This window comes from Mustela putorius, unplaced genomic scaffold (assembly GCF_011764305.1).
Source record: "Mustela putorius furo isolate JIRA1106 unplaced genomic scaffold, ASM1176430v1.1 tig00003898_pilon_pilon_pilon, whole genome shotgun sequence".
Classification (NCBI taxonomy): domain Eukaryota; kingdom Metazoa; phylum Chordata; class Mammalia; order Carnivora; family Mustelidae; genus Mustela; species Mustela putorius.
Genome location: NW_025422047.1, coordinates 9,540,594 through 9,557,724, shown reverse-complemented (window position 1 = coordinate 9,557,724; position 17,131 = coordinate 9,540,594). Strand labels below are relative to the sequence as shown.

The following is a 17,131-nucleotide window of genomic DNA, read 5'->3' as shown; positions in this document are numbered from 1 at the left end:
CGTGCCCCTTTGGATCACTACATTTGTATCTTTAGGGTAAATACCCAATAGTGCAATTGCTGGGTCATAGGGCAGTTCTATTTTCAAAATTTTGAGGAACCTCCATGCTGTTTTCCAGAGAGGTTGCACCAGCTTGCATTCCTACCAACAGTGTAGGAGGGTGCCCCTTTCTCCGCATCCTCGCCAGCATCTGTCATTTCCTGACTTGTTGATTTTAGCCATTCTGACTGGTGTGAGGTGATACCGCATTGTGGTTTTGATTTGTATTTCCCTGATGCCGAGTGATATGGAGCACTTTTTCATGTGTCTGTTGGCCATCTGGATGTCTTCTTTGCAGAAATGTCTGTTCATGTCCTCTGCCCATTTCTTGATTGGATTATTTGTTCTTTGGGTGTTGAGTTTGCTAAGCTCTTTATAGATTCTGGACACTAGTCCTTTATCTGATATGTCGTTTGCAAATATCTTCTCCCATTCTGTCAGTTGTCTTTTGATTTTGTTAACTGTTTCCTTTGCTGTGCAAAAGCTTTCAATCTTGATGAAATCCCAATAGTTCATTTTTGCCCTTGCTTCCCTTGCCTTTGGCGTTGTTCCTAGGAAGATGTTGCTGCGGCTGAGGTCGAAGAGGTTGCTGCCTGTTTTGTCCTCAAGGATTTTGATGGATTCCTTTCGCACATTGAGGTCCTTCATCCATTTTGAGTCTATTTTCGTGTGTGGTGTAAGGAAATGGTCCAATTTCATTTTTCTGCCTGTGGCTGTCCAATTTTCCCAGCACCATTTATTGAAGAGGCTGTCTTTTTTCCATTGGACATTCTTTCCTGCTTTGTCGAAGATTAGTTGACCATAGAGTTGAGAGTCTATTTCTGGGCTCTCTATTCTGTTCCATTGATCTATGGGTCTGTTTTTGTGCCAGTACCATGCTGTCTTGATGATGACAGCTTTGTAATAGAGCTTGAAGTCCGGGATTGTGATGCCACCAACGTTGGCTTTCTTCTTCAATATCCCTTTAGCTATTCGAGGTCTTTTCTGGTTCCATATAAATTTTAGAATTATTTGTTCCATTTCTTTGAAAAAGATGGATGGTACTTTGATAGGAATTGCATTAAATATGTGGATTGCTTTAGGTAGCATAGACATTTTCACAATATTTATTCTTCCAATCCAGGAGCATGGAACATTTTTCCATTTCTTTGTGTCTTCCTCAATTTCTTTCATGAGTACTTTATAGTTTTCTGAGTATAGATTCTGTGTCTCTTTGGTTAGGTTTATTCCTAGGTATCTTATGGTTTTGGGTGCAATTGTAAATGGGATGGACTCCTTAATTTCCCTTTCTTCTGTCTTGCTGTTGGTGTAGAGAAATGCAACTGATTTCTGTGCATTGATTTTATATCCTGACACTTTACTGAATTCCTGTATAAGTTCTAGCAGTTTTGGAGTGGAGTCTTTTGGGTTTTCCACATATAGTATCATATCATCTGCGAAGAGTGATAATTTGACTTCTTCTTTGCCGATTTGGATGCCTTTAATTTCCTTTTGTTGTCTGATTGCTGAGGCTAGGACCTCTAGTACTATGTTGAATAGCAGTGGTGATAATGGACATCCCTGCCGTGTTCCTGACCTTAGCGGAAAAGCTTTCAGTTTTTCTCCATTGAGAATGATATTTGCGGTGGGTTTTTCATAGATGGCTTTGATGATATTGAGGTATGTGCCCTCTATCCCTACACTTTCAAGAGTTTTGATCAGGAAGGGATGTTGTACTTTGTCAAATGCTTTTTCAGCATCTATTGAGAGTATCATATGGTTCTTGTTCTTACTTTTATTGATGTGTTGTATCACATTGACTGATTTGCGGATGTTGAACCAACCTTGCAGCCCCGGAATAAATCCCACTTGGTCGTGGTGGATAATCTTTTTAATGTACTGTTGAATCCTATTGGCTAGTATTTTGTTGAGTATTTTCGCATCTGTGTTCATCAAGGATATTGGTCTATAGCTCTCTTTTTTGGTGGGATCCTTGTCTGGTTTTGGGATCAAGGTGATGCTGGCCTCATAAAATGAGTTTGGAAGTTTTCCTTCCATTTCTATTTTTTGGAACAGTTTCAGGAGAATAGGAATTAGTTCTTCTTTAAATGTTTGGTAGAATTCCCCCGGGAAGCCGTCTGGCCCTGGGCTTTTGTTTGTTTGGAGATTTTTAATGACTGTTTCAATCTCCTTACTGGTTATGGGTCTGTTCAGGCTTTCTATTTCTTCCTGGTTCAGTTGTGGTAGTTTATATGTTTCTAGGAATGCATCCATTTCTTCCAGATTGTCAAATTTATTGGCGTAGAGTTGCTCATAGTATGTTCTTATAATAGTTTGTATTTCTTTGGTGTTAGTTGTGATCTCTCCTCTTTCATTCATGATTTTATTTATTTGGGTCCTTTCTCTTTTCTTTTTGATAAGTCGGGCCAGGGGTTTATCAATTTTATTAATTCTTTCAAAGAACCAGCTCCTAGTTTCGTTGATTTGTTCTATTGTTTTTTTTGGTTTCTATTTCATTGATTTCTGCTCTGATCTTTATGATTTCTCTTCTCCTGCTGGGCTTAGGGTTTCTTTCTTGTTCTTTCTCCAGCTCCTTTAGGTGTAGGGTTAGGTTGTGTACCTGAGACCTTTCTTGTTTCTTGAGAAAGGCTTGTACCGCTATATATTTTCTTCTCAGGACTGCCTTTGTTGTGTCCCACAGATTTTGAACCGTTGTATTTTCATTATCATTTGTTTCCATGATTTTTTTCAATTCTTCTTTAATTTCCCGGTTGACCCATTCATTCTTTAGAAGGATGCTGTTTAGTCTCCATGTATTTGGATTCTTTTCAAACTTCCTTTTGTGGTTGAGTTCTAGCTTTAGAGCATTGTGGTCTGAAAATATGCAGGGAATGATCCCAATCTTTTGATACCGGTTGAGTCCTGATTTAGGACCGAGGATGTGATCTATTCTGGAGAATGTTCCATGTGCACTAGAGAAGAATGTGTATTCTGTTGCTTTGGGATGAAATGTTCTGAATATATCTGTGATGTCCATCTGGTCCAGTGTGTCGTTTAAGGCCTTTATTTCCTTGCTGATCTTTTGCTTGGATGATCTGTCCATTTCAGTGAGGGGAGTGTTAAAGTCCCCTACTATTATTGTATGATTGTTGATGTGTTTCTTTGATTTTGTTATTAATTGGTTTATATAGTTGGCTGCTCCCACGTTGGGGGCATAGATATTTAAAATTGTTAAATCTTCTTGTTGGACAGACCCTTTGAGTATGATATAGTGTCCTTCCTCATCTCTTATTATAGTCTTTGGCTTAAAATCTAATTGATCTGATATAAGGATTGCCACTCCTGCTTTCTTCTGATGTCCATTAGCATGGTAAATTCTTTTCCACCCCCTCACTTTAAATCTGGAGGTGTCTTCGGGCTTAAAATGAGTTTCTTGGAGGCAACATATAGATGGATTTTGTTTTTTTATCCATTCTGATACCCTGTGTCTTTTGACAGGGGCATTTAGCCCATTAACATTCAAGGTAACTATTGAGAGATATGAATTTAGTGCCATTGTTTTGCCTGTAAGGTGACTGTTACTGTATATGGTCTCTGTTCCTTTCTGATCTACCACTTGTAGGCTCTCTCTTTGCTTAGAGGACCCCTTTCAAGATTTCCTGTAGAGCTGGTTTGGTGTTTGCAAATTCTTTCAGTTGTTGTTTGTCCTGGAAGCTTTTAATCTCTCCTTCTATTTTCAATGATAGCCTAGCTGGATATAGTATTCTTGGCTTCATGTTTTTCTCGTTTAGTGCTCTGAAAATATCATGCCAGCTCTTTCTGGCCTGCCAGGTCTCTGTGGATAAGTCAGCTGCCAATCTAATATTTTTACCATTGTATGTTACAGACTTCTTTTCCCGGGCTGCTTTCAGGATTTTCTCTTTGTCACTGAGACTTGTAAATTTTACTATTAGGTGACGGGGTGTGGGCCTATTCTTATTGATTTTGAGGAGCGTTCTCTGAACCTCCTGAATTTTGATGCTCGTTCCCTTTGCCATATTGGGGAAATTCTCCCCAATAATTCTCTCTAGTATACCTTCTGCTCCCCTCTCTCTTTCTTCTTCTTCTGGAATCCCAATTATTCTAATGTTGTTTCGTCTTATGGTGTCACTTATCTCTCGAATTCTCCCCTCGTGGTCCAGTAGCTGTTTGTCCCTCTTTTGCTCAGCTTCTTTATTCTCTGTCATTTGGTCTTCTATATCACTAATTCTTTCTTCTGCCTCATTTATCCTAGCAGTGAGAGCCTCCATTTTTGATTGCACCTCATTAATAGCTTTTTTGATTTCAACTTGGTTAGATTTTAGTTCTTTTATTTCTCCAGAAAGGGCTTTTGTATCTCTCGAGAGGGTTTCTCTCATATCTTCCATGCCTTTTTCGAGCCCGGCTAGAACCTTGAGAATTGTCATTCTGAACTCTAGATATGACATATCACCAATGTCTGTATTGATTAGGTCCCTAGCCTTCGGTACTGCCTCTTGTTCTTTTTTTTGAGTTGAATTTTTCCATCTTGTCATTTTGTCCTTTCAGAAAGTGGTTGTTTTTCTATTTCCAGAATTGCTGTTCTTCTTCTCTTCGATCTCCGATGGATTTTCAGGTGTTTGCAATCTTTAGATAAGCTATCTAGCTGATCTCCAGCTAGCTGAAGTAGTCTCAGCCAGCTACTTCTCCGCCATCTTGACTCCTCTCTCCAAAATACTGATTCTATAGCAGACCTAAATATCTGTGGGCTGTGCAGTCTCTGTCCTTACTACCACTGCCTTTCTAGTGCTAAGGCAGCCACAGACAGTGTGTAAATGAAGGAGCAGGACTCTTGCCATACCACTTGATTGACAAGAATAGGTGAGCAGGTCAGATGTGGCCCACAGCCCTAGTTGGCGAGCCTTGCCTTAGAGGATGGGGAAGAGAGTGTGAAAAGAATGTCCATTCTTTCTGCTTTTCTTGATGTCTCTCTGATTCTTCTATACATGTTCTTACTTTTCTTCCTTAATCTGCTTCTGTAATTTATACCTTACTTGCAACCTCCCAACACAGACCCAACACAGACCACTCTCATGTATACATATGCACTCATTCGACTCCTAAATGTAATATAATTTTTCTGGGAAGGAATTTCTTTCCATATCTCAAACTCCAGATTTGGATCAGAGTTATAGGAGAAGGAAGAAAATAGTAATTATGTAAGAAGTAAAAGTGGGCAAATAAATGCAGAGAGGAACCTGAGTCATGTGGAAGAGAGCCCATGTAGGGAAGCTGTGGGAGCCCCTTGAAGTGTTTGGTATCAGAGAGAAGAGGGAAACCAGGATAGAGTAAAAATAGAAGCAGTTCATAGGTCAAGGTGTGCTTTGTTTCCTCAGGAGAGAAGGAGATGCCAAGGAACTGGGGTAGTTGGAAAGAAGCAGAATAGCAGTTTAGGCATAGGGAAAAAAGGATTTGGAAGAATACTGATGAAAATGGGAAAAAATGTGGGGCTAGTAGACTGAACTTACTGAATTCAGATATTGATTCTTTTGCCACTCCCTTTCCTCATGAACAAAGGGAATTCTTTCAATAAACATTTGGATTACTGTGTAGCTCATCTATGTTGGTGTCCTTTGAATGTGTCAGTCAGTAAAGGATATTAAACTTCTATCTGAAAAATCTTTGGAGCTCCTTACTGGCTTTAACCACTTCCCCACACGGGCTCTCTTCCACATGACTCATGTTCCTCTCTGCATTTATTTGCCCATTTTTACTCCTTACATAATCACTATTTTCTCCCTTCTCCTATAACTCTGATCCAAATCTGGAGTTTGAGCTATGGAAAGAAAGAAATTCCTTCCCAGAAAAATTATCCTATATTCAGGAGTCGAGTGAGTGCAAAAGTATATGTGAGAGTATTATTTATGAACTTCATGAACTTTATTTATCTTTGAACTTTAGTTACTTTTAGAATAAACCCTTTCATAGGAACTATTTTAGGCCAAACTACCTTTTCTTTTCTTTTTTCCTTTTTTTTCCCCCCCGAATTCCCTTTTCAGTGTGTTCCCAGTTTCAGAACTACAAGAACTGTTTTACAGGGCTATAAGGTTTTTTCCCTGGGAGCTCTTATCAGTGCTTTTCTAAATTATACCTACAAAATACCGAGATGCGATTCATCGTCTCCTGTTGACCCAAAAGGGAGAGATGGTAACGAAGGTCATAACTCAGGCAGGCCAAGTCCCTGAAGGATGACTGATCTTTGTTCTCACAATATGACATATGGATGACACGTGGGCCAGGTGTAGACTGAGAAGATGCCTACCTTTGCACTCAGAAGAATTGTGTGTGTCAGTATAGACTACTGACAACCGGTTCTTCTCTACTTTTAGACATTCCAGATCACTTAGAAAAGATTTCACTGTGTGGTAAATACTGTGTCTAGTCAGCAATATTGAAAAGCAAAACAAACTAGTGTACAAACTAGAGTTGCAGAACATGCAAGCTGACAGGGACCTGATCACTTAAAAAGTGATAACAGAACTGGAAAAAGCTCCTCACAAGCCAGAACTCTGAGGGAGAGACAACCAGTCATATAAATAGGACACAGAATTACTTTGAAGGAAATATATTGACAAATGTTAATTAATTTTTTTTTATTTTGCTGCTGGTCAGTTCATGCAGTTCTGTATAATTGTTCTGTATAATTACAGTATTTCTAGTTTCACCCAGAGGGCAAGAATTTCCTTTCTCCTCTTTATGTCCCTAGATCCTTGCATAGAGTAGATAATTGTAAAAAGTCTGTAAATGAAGAAGCAAATGTACATTTTACACTATTAAAAATCTATAACTGACCTCATACCTGCTTATGTCATAATGACACTTGACATTTTTCTATTTATAGTTTTTGTTACTCTTAGCAAAAAATGGGTAAAGAGTAGAAAATATTAAAATTGACAAGACTTACTAGAAAATAGACCAAATACTTCTTTTTAAAAATTATTTATTTATTTATTTGTAAAGATTTTATTTATTTATTTGATAGAGATCACAAGTAGACAGAGAGGCAGGCAGAGAGAGAGGAAGGGAAGCAGGCTCCCTGCTGAGCAGAGAGCCTGACGTGGTGCCCTATCCCAGGACTCTGAGATCATGACCTTAGCGGAGATTCTCTCTCTCCCTCTTCCTCTGCCCCTTGCCCCTCAAAAAAAAAATAGTTTTATTTTGTAGAACTGGCATGGCCTAAGTTTCTGAGGTCTTGTTTTTATTTTGTTTTACTCTTCTAATTATGTATAAACTAGATCATTTAAATTCAGAAACAAAATGTAAGATGGTCTCATAGTAATCTTTGATTCTGGTATTTTAAAGTTCTACCTTTCTTTTACCCCACATTTTTAGAATTGCCAATGCCACTCCCATCCCAGGAGACTTGCTTCGGGAAAATACAGATGAGGTGTTTCCAGATGAACAGCTTAGTGATGGGGAGAATGGCATCCCTGTTGGTGTGTCACCAGATAAATTGCCGGGATCTTTGGGACACCCACGTCCCCAGGAGAAGGATGTCTGGGAAGAGATGGATGCCAACAGGAACAAGATAAAGCTTGGGATTTGTAAGGTGCGTATTTCTTGCATAGGATGGGGTTTCTTTCCTAAGTGCTTAAGATTTTCCTTCTGTTGCTATAACAAAGCATCATGATTCTTAATTTTGGATGAGAAATAGAAAATTGTATTACTAGTGATTTATGTATTTGTATTTACAACATCTTGGCTAATTTTGCCCATAACAGTGAGATATAGACACTAAACATTAATTTTCATCTTGTATTTGGTGGAAAAGATGAAGGCATTTAAAAAAATCACACTGAGACTAAAAGAAGAGACATCTGTAGGTCAGAAGTTAATAGTCTTTTTAAATAATGTGACAAGACTCTTGGCCCTTTCTTTAGTGTGGACCTGTGGAGCTAGGAGTACCTGTTGTGAACATTGTCTTCAGTGGAGGTGGGGAAATAAGGCTAGAAATGGAAAGCACCAAACTAATCAGACGCTGATAAAGTGGATGTTGAATAATTGACATGGGTTTTTCTTCCTTAGGATTCTAAACAGTACCAATATTTATATGGGGAGAGATACAATATGGGGAGAGATACAGATTTCTGAATTAAATGGTTAATTTTTAGTACTCTTGCAGTACTCTTTAGTACTCAAATTTCTTTTGGATCTTACTGTCCTTGTCATTTCCATTTTCATAGAAGATAAGATGAAGCTAAATGGGAATGGAGGGGCAGTGAATTATGAACCAATTAGCTTTTGGTGCTTCTTATGATTTTATAAAGATTTAGTTGGGATGGAAATTAAATTTATAGGTGTAAAATGATACTTTGGGCTCATACCTGTTAACATCGTTGAAAGAAACTTGGCTAGTTGTGCTTTGTGAGATGTATCTTGGAAAGAATTTTCCATGATCAATTCTGAGGGGCTTGGTCTGTCTTCAGTCAAGGTACATACTATATTGTTAAACATAATAATTAAAAAAATTAACAGCATATACATTCAGTCATGGAAGTCACTTTGTAAAATCATTCTCTGCATAGATATGACGTGCTGCTCTGTGGTCTGGCTACTGAAAAAACCCTCTCTGGAACCCTCCTGCACTGCTGGTGGGAATGCAAGCTGGTGCAGTCACTCAGGAAAACAGTATGGAGGTTCCTTAAAAAGTTTAAAATAGAACTGCCCTATGACCCAGCAGTTGCATGAATGCAAACAAGAGTGATTCAGAAGGGCACATACACCCTGATGTTTACAGCGGCAATGTCCACAATAGTCAAACTATGGAAAGAGTCTAGATGTCCATCGACAGATGAATGTATAAAAGAGATATGGTATATGGGCAATGGAATATTACTCAGCCATCAAAAAGAATGAATTCTTGCCATTTGCAATGATGTGGATAGAACTAGAGGGTATTATGCTCAGCAAAATAAGTCAGTCAGAGAAAGACAAATACAAAATGATTTCACTCTTGCATAGAATTTAAGAAACAGAAGATGAACATAGAGGAAGGGAAAGAAAAATAAAATAAGATAAAAACAGAAGGAGGCAAACCATAGGAGACTCTCAACTATAAGAAACAAACAGGGTTGCTGGAAAGGAGGTGGATGGGGGTTGGGGTAATTGTGTGATGAACATTAAGGAGGGCACCTGTGATGAGACCTGGGTATTATATGCAACTGATGAGTCACTAAATTCTACCCCTGAAACTAATAATACACTGTATGTTAACAAATTTGGATTAAAATAAAAAAATTCTTTAAAAGAAAAATAAACTATTTTTTAAAAGATTTTATTTATTTATTTGACAGAGATAAATCACAAGTAGATGGAGAGGCAGGCAGAGAGAGAGAGGGAAGCAGGCTCCCTGCTGAGCAGAGAGCCCGATGCGGGACTCGATCCCAGGACCCTGAGACCACGACCCGAGCCGAAGGCAGCGGCTCAACCCACTGAGCCACCCAGGTGCCCCCGAAAAATAAACTATTTTAAAAAAAGACAAAAGAAGAAGCCCTATGTGGACTAATAGCAATCAGGAATAGGTAGTGAAATGTAGTCAAGAAGTCAGTATCAAATTTTTATAATGTCGACTGTAACTGTCTTTATTGCACCAGAAGCAGAAACTGTTCTTACAGTAAAAAAACCTTTTGTGACATTCTCAGTTGCCAGCCCACATGAGTATCTCTGTGTGTATGAGACTGTGAAATGGCACTTGACATGGAGATGACATATTTAGTTTCTTTCACCCATCATCACAATTTAATCTGTATTTAGTTCTCTTCTACTTGTTAATTCTTTCCTTTAGTTTTTTTTTTTTTTTAAGATTTTTTTCTTTATTTGAGAGAGAGGAAGAGAGGGAGAGGCAGAGGGAGAAGCATAGGGAGAAGCAGACTCTCCACTGAGCAGGAAGCCCGATGTGGGACTTGATCCCAGAAGCTCGGGATCATGACCTGAGCTGAAGGCAGACACCTTCAGACACCCAATTCCTTCCTTTTCAAAAACATTACTCAAATTAGATTATTGGTATTGTTTTTGGTTTTTGTTTTCTTTTTTTTTTAGAGGGGGAAGAGAGGTTGGGGAGAGGTTGAGGGGAAAGGTGAGAGAAAATCTTAAGCAGGCTCCAAGCTCGGTGAGAGCCCTACGCAGGGCTTGGTCTCTCGAGCCTGAGATCATGACCTGAGCCAAAACAAAGAGTCGGACCCGTAAACAACCAAGCCGTCCAGATACTCTGGTATTGTTTTTTGGGTTTTTTTTTTTTTAATATCAGTGATATTTGTCTGGATTTTTCAAAGATGTTTACTATATCCTTGCATTTTTGAAAGTCCTGGACTTGTCTTCTTTCTTCTTGAAGTATTTCCATTAGAAGTTCCTTTAGTTGAGGTCTTTGGGAACTCTCTCAATTTTTACTTAGTTATAAACGTATTTATTTTAGCATCATTCTTTTTTTTTTTCTTTCTTCGTGGGCATCAACGCAAGGTTTATTGAATGATAGCAAAATGATAGTACAAAGCTTCCAAGGAGGGAGGGGACCTGAGAGAGTTGCCCAGCGTCATTCTTTAAAGAGAGTTTATACTAGATTCAGAGTTTTTGACTGACAATTATTTTTCCTCTGGATTCAATTATTGGTGTTCAGAAGTCTGCTACTCTTATTTTTTTTTTTTCTTTGTAGATGGTCCATTGCTCTCTGTCTTTGCTACCCCAGCTGCTTTTTAACTTTTCTTTTTGTCTTTGGTGTTCTCATTTTTTTTTTTTTATTTTCTAATTTTTTTTCTTTTATCCCCAGGGGTACAGGTCTGTGAATCACCAGGTTTACACACTTCACAGCACTCACCAAAGCACATACCCTCCCCAATGTCCATAATCCCACCCCCTTCTCCCAAACCCCCTCCCCCCGGCAACCCTCAGTTTGTTTTGTGAGATTAAGAGTCACTTATGGTTTGTCTCCCTCCCAATCCCATCTTCTTTCATTTATTCTTCTTCTACCCACTTAAGCCTCCATGTTGCATCACCACTTCCTCATATCAGGGAGATCATATGATAGTTGTCTTTCTCTGCCTGACTTATTTCGCTAAGCATGATACGCTCTAGTTCCATCCATGTTGTCGCAAATGGCAAGATTTCATTTCTTTTGATGGCTGCATAGTATTCCATTGTGTATATATACCACATCTTCTTGATCCATTCATCTGTTGATGGACATCTAGGTTCTTTCCATAGTTTGGCTATTGTGGACATTGCTGCTATAAACATTCGGGTGCATGTGTCCCTTTGGATCACTACATTTGTATCTTTAGGGTAAATACCCAATAGTGCAATTGCTGGGTCATAGGGCAGTTCTATTTTCAACATTTTGAGGAACCTCCATGCTGTTTTCCAGAGTGGCTGCACCAGCTTGCTTTGGTGTTCTCATTTTATCTAGAGAGTGCATAGGCTTACATTTCTTTTTATTTATCCTGCTTAGGTAGCTTATGTTTCCTGAATCTTTGATTCATAGTTTCATTTCATTTCTAGGAGATGTACAGCTATTTCCTACCAAAATATTTCCACTAATTCATTCTTTTTGCTTTCTCATCCTGGGACTCCCAAGTGAACATATGCTTTTTCATTCTATTATATAATTTCTTAATTTTTTTTTCTGTATTTTTTTTCTCCTTGCAGTGCTCCATTCTAGGTAATTTCTTTTGCTATGTCTTCTAGTTGACTGGTTAATAACTTTGTCTTTTTCTGGGTAATTTGATGTTTAACTTGTTAATTGAATATTTAATATTAAATTCATCAGTTAATCTCAAACAATCCCTTGTTGATCTTTTTGATAATGACCTTTATTTATTTAAATATTTGATGCACAACAGTTTTCTATTCTGTATCTTAACAAGTTTAATATCTGGTATCTTTGGAAGATTCTCTCAAATAAATAAATCTTTAAAAATAAGAGAGAGAAAGAGGAGGGGAAAGGCAGAGGCAGAGAGAAACCTAAGCGGATTCCATGCTGAGTGCAGAGCTGACCTGGGGCTCGATCTCACCACCCTGAGATCACAACCCGAGCTGAAACCAAGTCGGATGCTTAACTCACTGTCTCACCCAGGTGCCCCTCATGTCTTAGGGAGTTTTAAATGTTTTTTCTAAAAGTTACTATTTCTGCTCTTAGTCATGGTGGCATGCCTTCTTGTGTGTTTGACTATCTTTAGTGTTTTACTTATTAGTTAATAATTGATGGCAATCCTGTAGACCTAAATTGGGGATTGGGAAGCCTTCCTTCAGAGTTTGTCTTCTGCTTCTGCTAGTAGCCAGAGTAGACCCCCAGTCTGAGACCAACTGGGCATCATCTGTGGGTCTCTAATCAGAATGGACATACCAGACTTCCCTCTCTCACCCCAGTATTGGGGTCAGGTTTAATTTCTCTGGTAAGTGTACTACTCTGGGCATCTGTCCTTGGGCAGCCCCACTGCTCTGAGCTGTGTCATGTTCAACCTCCTTCTGCTCTGCCCAGTTCTTTTTTGTTCTAGTTTCAGGTTTTCTTGTTTTTGTTTGGTTTTTCTCTTGTTTTTTAGAGAGGGAACAAGGGGCATTCAGGCTTGGTGACCCATCCTACTTCTTGTGAGACCATTTATGTCTCCAAGAAAATGTCCTTTCCAGGTTTTATTTTTAGTTTAGTGGAATGGAGTCCTGCAAGTATTTCATTAGGATTCAAAGAGTCAAGGTGGGTAAACATTTTTAGACTGTTTATCTTTGTACCCCAAATATAAAAAACTGGAATAATACTGAACTGAGAATAAATTAAGACAACTCGTGTTATGAAGGGTTAGTAGACAAGTATGTAATGATGTCGCTATCCAGAATATCCTTATTTCTGAAAACACCTCCCAAGCATTTCATTTATTATTTTGAAAGACTTCAGTGATTGCTACACATATAGTCACCTGAATGTTTTTCATGGTTTTCTTTTATGTTTTGTCTAGGCTGCTACCGAGGAAGAGAATAGCCACGGTCAAGTAAATGGTATTCTGAATGCTCCAAGCCTTGGTTCCCCAATTCGTGTCCGCTCTGAGATTACTCAGCCAGACAGAGATGTTCCATTGGTGCGGAAGTTACGTTCCATCCACAGCTTTGAGCTGGAAAAACGTCTGACACTGGAGTCAAAGCCAGATACGGACAAGTTTCTTGAGACCTGGTATAAAATAATTTTTATTTTTTTTTTAAAGCTACTAAGATATATAATTACCATCATCATTATCATCATTATGAATTCTATTATTCTTTCAAATAAGAAAGTTTTGCATTTTTGTAGTACTGATTTGATTAAGTTCTCATCTCCATCCATGTTTTTAATTATCATTGTGATTCCTAATGTGAATTGTCTTATAAAATTGTTACAAGTTCTATAACAACCTTTGGGTTTGGGAGCTGAGCAATGGGAGCTGGTAACTTCATGACACCAGCATAAGTTAAATGAGCTTTTTGCTTTGTTTGTAAGAGATCTCTTTCATTGGAATGAGAAGATGCAATGTAGCGTTGGAGAGCTCGTGATAAGGCATGATACAGGAAGGAGGGGAGCATGTGAAGGAGGAAAACAAGTAATTTATACACAAGGGACAGGCAGTTAAATTCACTTTAATGAATGCCTTTTATGAATAAGTACTGTAGGAAAAATAGACACAAATAAGTTTATCATTCTTCCTGGAAAGAAGGAACAGTGGAACTTTGGAGAACTATGCATAAGTAATAACTCTAGTTCATGTTTATAAGTCCCATTATCCCCAAATTTTGATAACAGAAGACAGAAATGAAACTTTAAAAAGAATTTGGATATGTTTATGAATTACAGAAGGCTGCAGTAATATTAAGAGCCAAGTGACGAGTGATAGTCACACAACCTTCAATGTACATCACTGGTGGCTGCTTTTGGTAATGAGATGTTAGATGAGAAAGACCATGTATTTGATTGACATGGTAGTTACTGTGAACAAAGATAATTCAGCCTATTCTAATCTAGCTTCCATTTTTAACAGTCCTTCATATATGTTTGTTCTTTCTTCCATGGCAGTCATTCAGCCTCATACCTATGTAATAGAAGCTTCTGTTTATAGGGCACTTGGGTGGCTCAGTTGGTTAAACAACTGCCTTCAGCTCAGGTCATGATCCTGGAATCTCAGGATCGAGTCCTGCATCAGGCTCCCTGCTCAGCGGGGAGCTTGCTTCTCCCCCTGCCCTCCCCTCTCATGTTCTCTCTCTCTCAAATAAATAAATAACAATAAAGTCTCTTAAGAAGAAGCAGCAGCTTCTGTTTATACGTTGATGTGATCAAAAGGATGAATTTGAGTTGGGGCAGTGCTTAAACATTTCAAGTAATGGCTAATGTTAGAAATAACTATATAAATGCAATAGGGATAAAAGCTTAGTTTGGTAAAGAATTAGTTTAATAAAAGAATGGAACTAAAAAGAGAGTCCCTGCTGTGGGAAGAGCTGAGAAATGAGTTGAGAAAACAGAAGTAATCTAAGAAAATGAACTCAGGCAAGAACCTAGAAAGAGTAAGAAACCATTGAAGGAACTGAAGCACCTAATTACAAACTTGGAAAGGAAGAAACATATCACTTAAACTGCTACTCCGAAGAAGAGAATGGTTCGTAGAAGCAAGTGCAGCCGAATGGTCACACTGTTGCCTGACCCTCAGGTAGCAGAGGTTCATATACCATGTTGACTGCCTTCTAAGCGACCTAAACAGGCAGTATACCTTGAAGCTTCCCCTACACCACATCTGCACCCCCTACCACTGGGTGCCCCACGTGTACATAGTGGGGCACCCAGTGGTAGGGTACAAGCGCCTGCTTGAGTGGGCGTAGTGACTCTTCTTAAAAGTTCTGCCTTTGAACTTCCCCTGAATGAGTCTACATTTATGTACATCTCTGAAGACAGAACACATAAAGTATCTGCCTAGCTTCTCCATTTCCTTTCCTATACTAGCTTCTTCATTTCCTTTTGTAGGGCTTCTGATGAGTCAAAACCCCCTTGGCTCAGCTCTGCCTCAGTCCCCCCACAGAGAGCAGAGAGCCATGTGATTGAATTGGCTAGAAAAGGTGAACGAGATCCCATAAGTCAACCTGATTAGGCTTGTCCCCTGCCCTGCAGCAGGAGAGCCATCTTTCTGCCATGGGTTCCATCTTCCAAAACTGGGTTAGGACAGGTGGAAAAGAACATTAGCGGCCTGTGAAACTTTCCTTATGCTTTTTTTTTTATATTATTCCTCTCCTCCGTGTGTGAATCTTAGTTCTGTATAGAGCTTATAGGTTATATAATATATATTTTCCTAGAGCAGTTGAGTAACTTCTCTCTGTTTTTTTAAGCCTGGAGAAAATGCAGAAAGATTCCAGTGCAGGCAAGGAATCTGTTCTCCCTTCTCTGCTTCATAAGCCTTGTGTTCCCGCCATGTCCCGTACTGACCACATCTGGCACTATGATGAGGAATATCTTCCAGATGCTTCAAAGCCTGCCTCTGCCAATACCCCTGAACAGGCAGATGGCGGTGCCAGCAATGGATTTATAGCAGTTAACTTGAGCTCCTGCAAGCAGGAGGTTGATTCCAAAGAATGGGTGATTGTGGACAAGGAGCAGGACCTTCGGGATTTTAGGACAAATGAGGCTTTAGGTCATAAAACAACTGGAAGCCCTTCTGATGAGGAGCCTGAAGTCCTTCAAGTCCTAGAGGAATCACCTCAAGATGAGAAGCTCCTACTGGGTCCTTGGGCAGAAAGCAATCACTTACAGAAAGAACCCTCAGGTGTGGTCTTAGCACTTTCTGGGGAATGCCCTGCCACCGCTGCCTCGGAACAGTATACGGATCGGCTGGAACTCCAGGCGGGGACTGCTGGCCAGTTTGCTGCAGTGACACCCACGAGTCCCATGGAAGCGCAAGCAGAAGGACCCCTCACAGCGGTAAGAGATTTGTTCCAGTTATTTTTCTGTTACCCACTCAAGGTGCTGTTAAAACAGAACAAACAGTTGATCAACTAAGATTGATCAGCAGATGTCTAGGTTTGGCACATGGAGATAGGGAGTGATGTCTAGACTAACTTCTCTAGTCAGTCATCCAGTATGAAATTTCTCAAAACAAATGAGCTTTTCTGTCAGGATAGCAACTCAACACATGAAGTGTCATTATAACCTAATTTCAGAATAACATCTGTAATTAGACCATAGGAACTATCTATGCGTTTGTCTGTGACTTTAACAATTTGTAATTCTAGAGATTTTGAATCTTACAAATCTGGTGAGGAAGGCATATGTGGTTTGCACTTCATAGGCTAGGCCTGATTCTCTTTGTTGCTTTTTTTTTTTTTTTTGTAATCTCCACACAGAAATTTGTCATATTTTACATTCCTCTTAAATAGTTTTTCCAGCTTTGATGCCCATTGTTTAAAACACAGTGTTCTGGCCTCTCTTCCAGAACTTCTGCTTCAATAGGTCTGAGATAGAGTGAGCCCAGGAGTCTGAATTTTAACAAGTAGCTGAGAGCAGGTGTTGTTTATGAATAAATGTCTTCTGCAAAGGAGCATTTTGAAGAAACGGTACTCTTTACTCTCAGTTTGGACATTCAGCTGGAGACACCTGTTATCCTTTTATTATCAGGGAGCAACGATGCCCCTAGGACTGTGAGCTGCAGGAGCCCCGGCAAAGCCAAACATGCAGGCAGTAAGGAACTGTGTACACAGATCTTTGGCACCAGCCCAAGGGCAGGTACATGTGTCCTTACATGGGAAGAAGTACCAGACTTCCTTAAATTCCCTAATCATGTAGCAGCCATGTCTCCCAGCTCACCAGAAACAGCATTGTTCCCCAAGCTTAAATGTTTCTTCTTAGAACACAATTCCAAATGCAGGTGTGATACGGTGAGAAAAGATGACAAAATTTGATTTTGTGTATAGCTCTGTAGGAATTCATTTGTACTTCAGCATAGGAAAATAAATGCCTGCCTCATTCTTCATCAGGGTTGGTCTTTCCTTCTTTTCCAGGACTGTTTTGTACAGTTATACAGGTTGTTCACTGAATAAAGCGGCCTAGCCAAGGGAGGAAGTAGGGGCT

At 39.3% G+C, this 17,131-nt stretch overlaps 1 protein-coding gene across 3 annotated transcripts in view; it reads left to right on the top strand.

The window, feature by feature from the left end:
- TTBK2 (tau tubulin kinase 2) overlaps positions 1-17,131 on the top strand; it is a 177,258-nt gene that overhangs the window by 137,729 nt on the left and 22,398 nt on the right. For all 3 annotated transcript variants that reach the window (XM_004751215.3, XM_004751213.2, XM_004751214.2), the window contains 3 exons: positions 7,408-7,624; positions 13,014-13,225; positions 15,397-15,985. In XM_004751215.3, coding sequence (XP_004751272.1) covers positions 7,408-7,624; positions 13,014-13,225; positions 15,397-15,985 — 1,018 coding nt within the window. The remainder of the gene's footprint in view (positions 1-7,407; positions 7,625-13,013; positions 13,226-15,396; positions 15,986-17,131) is intronic.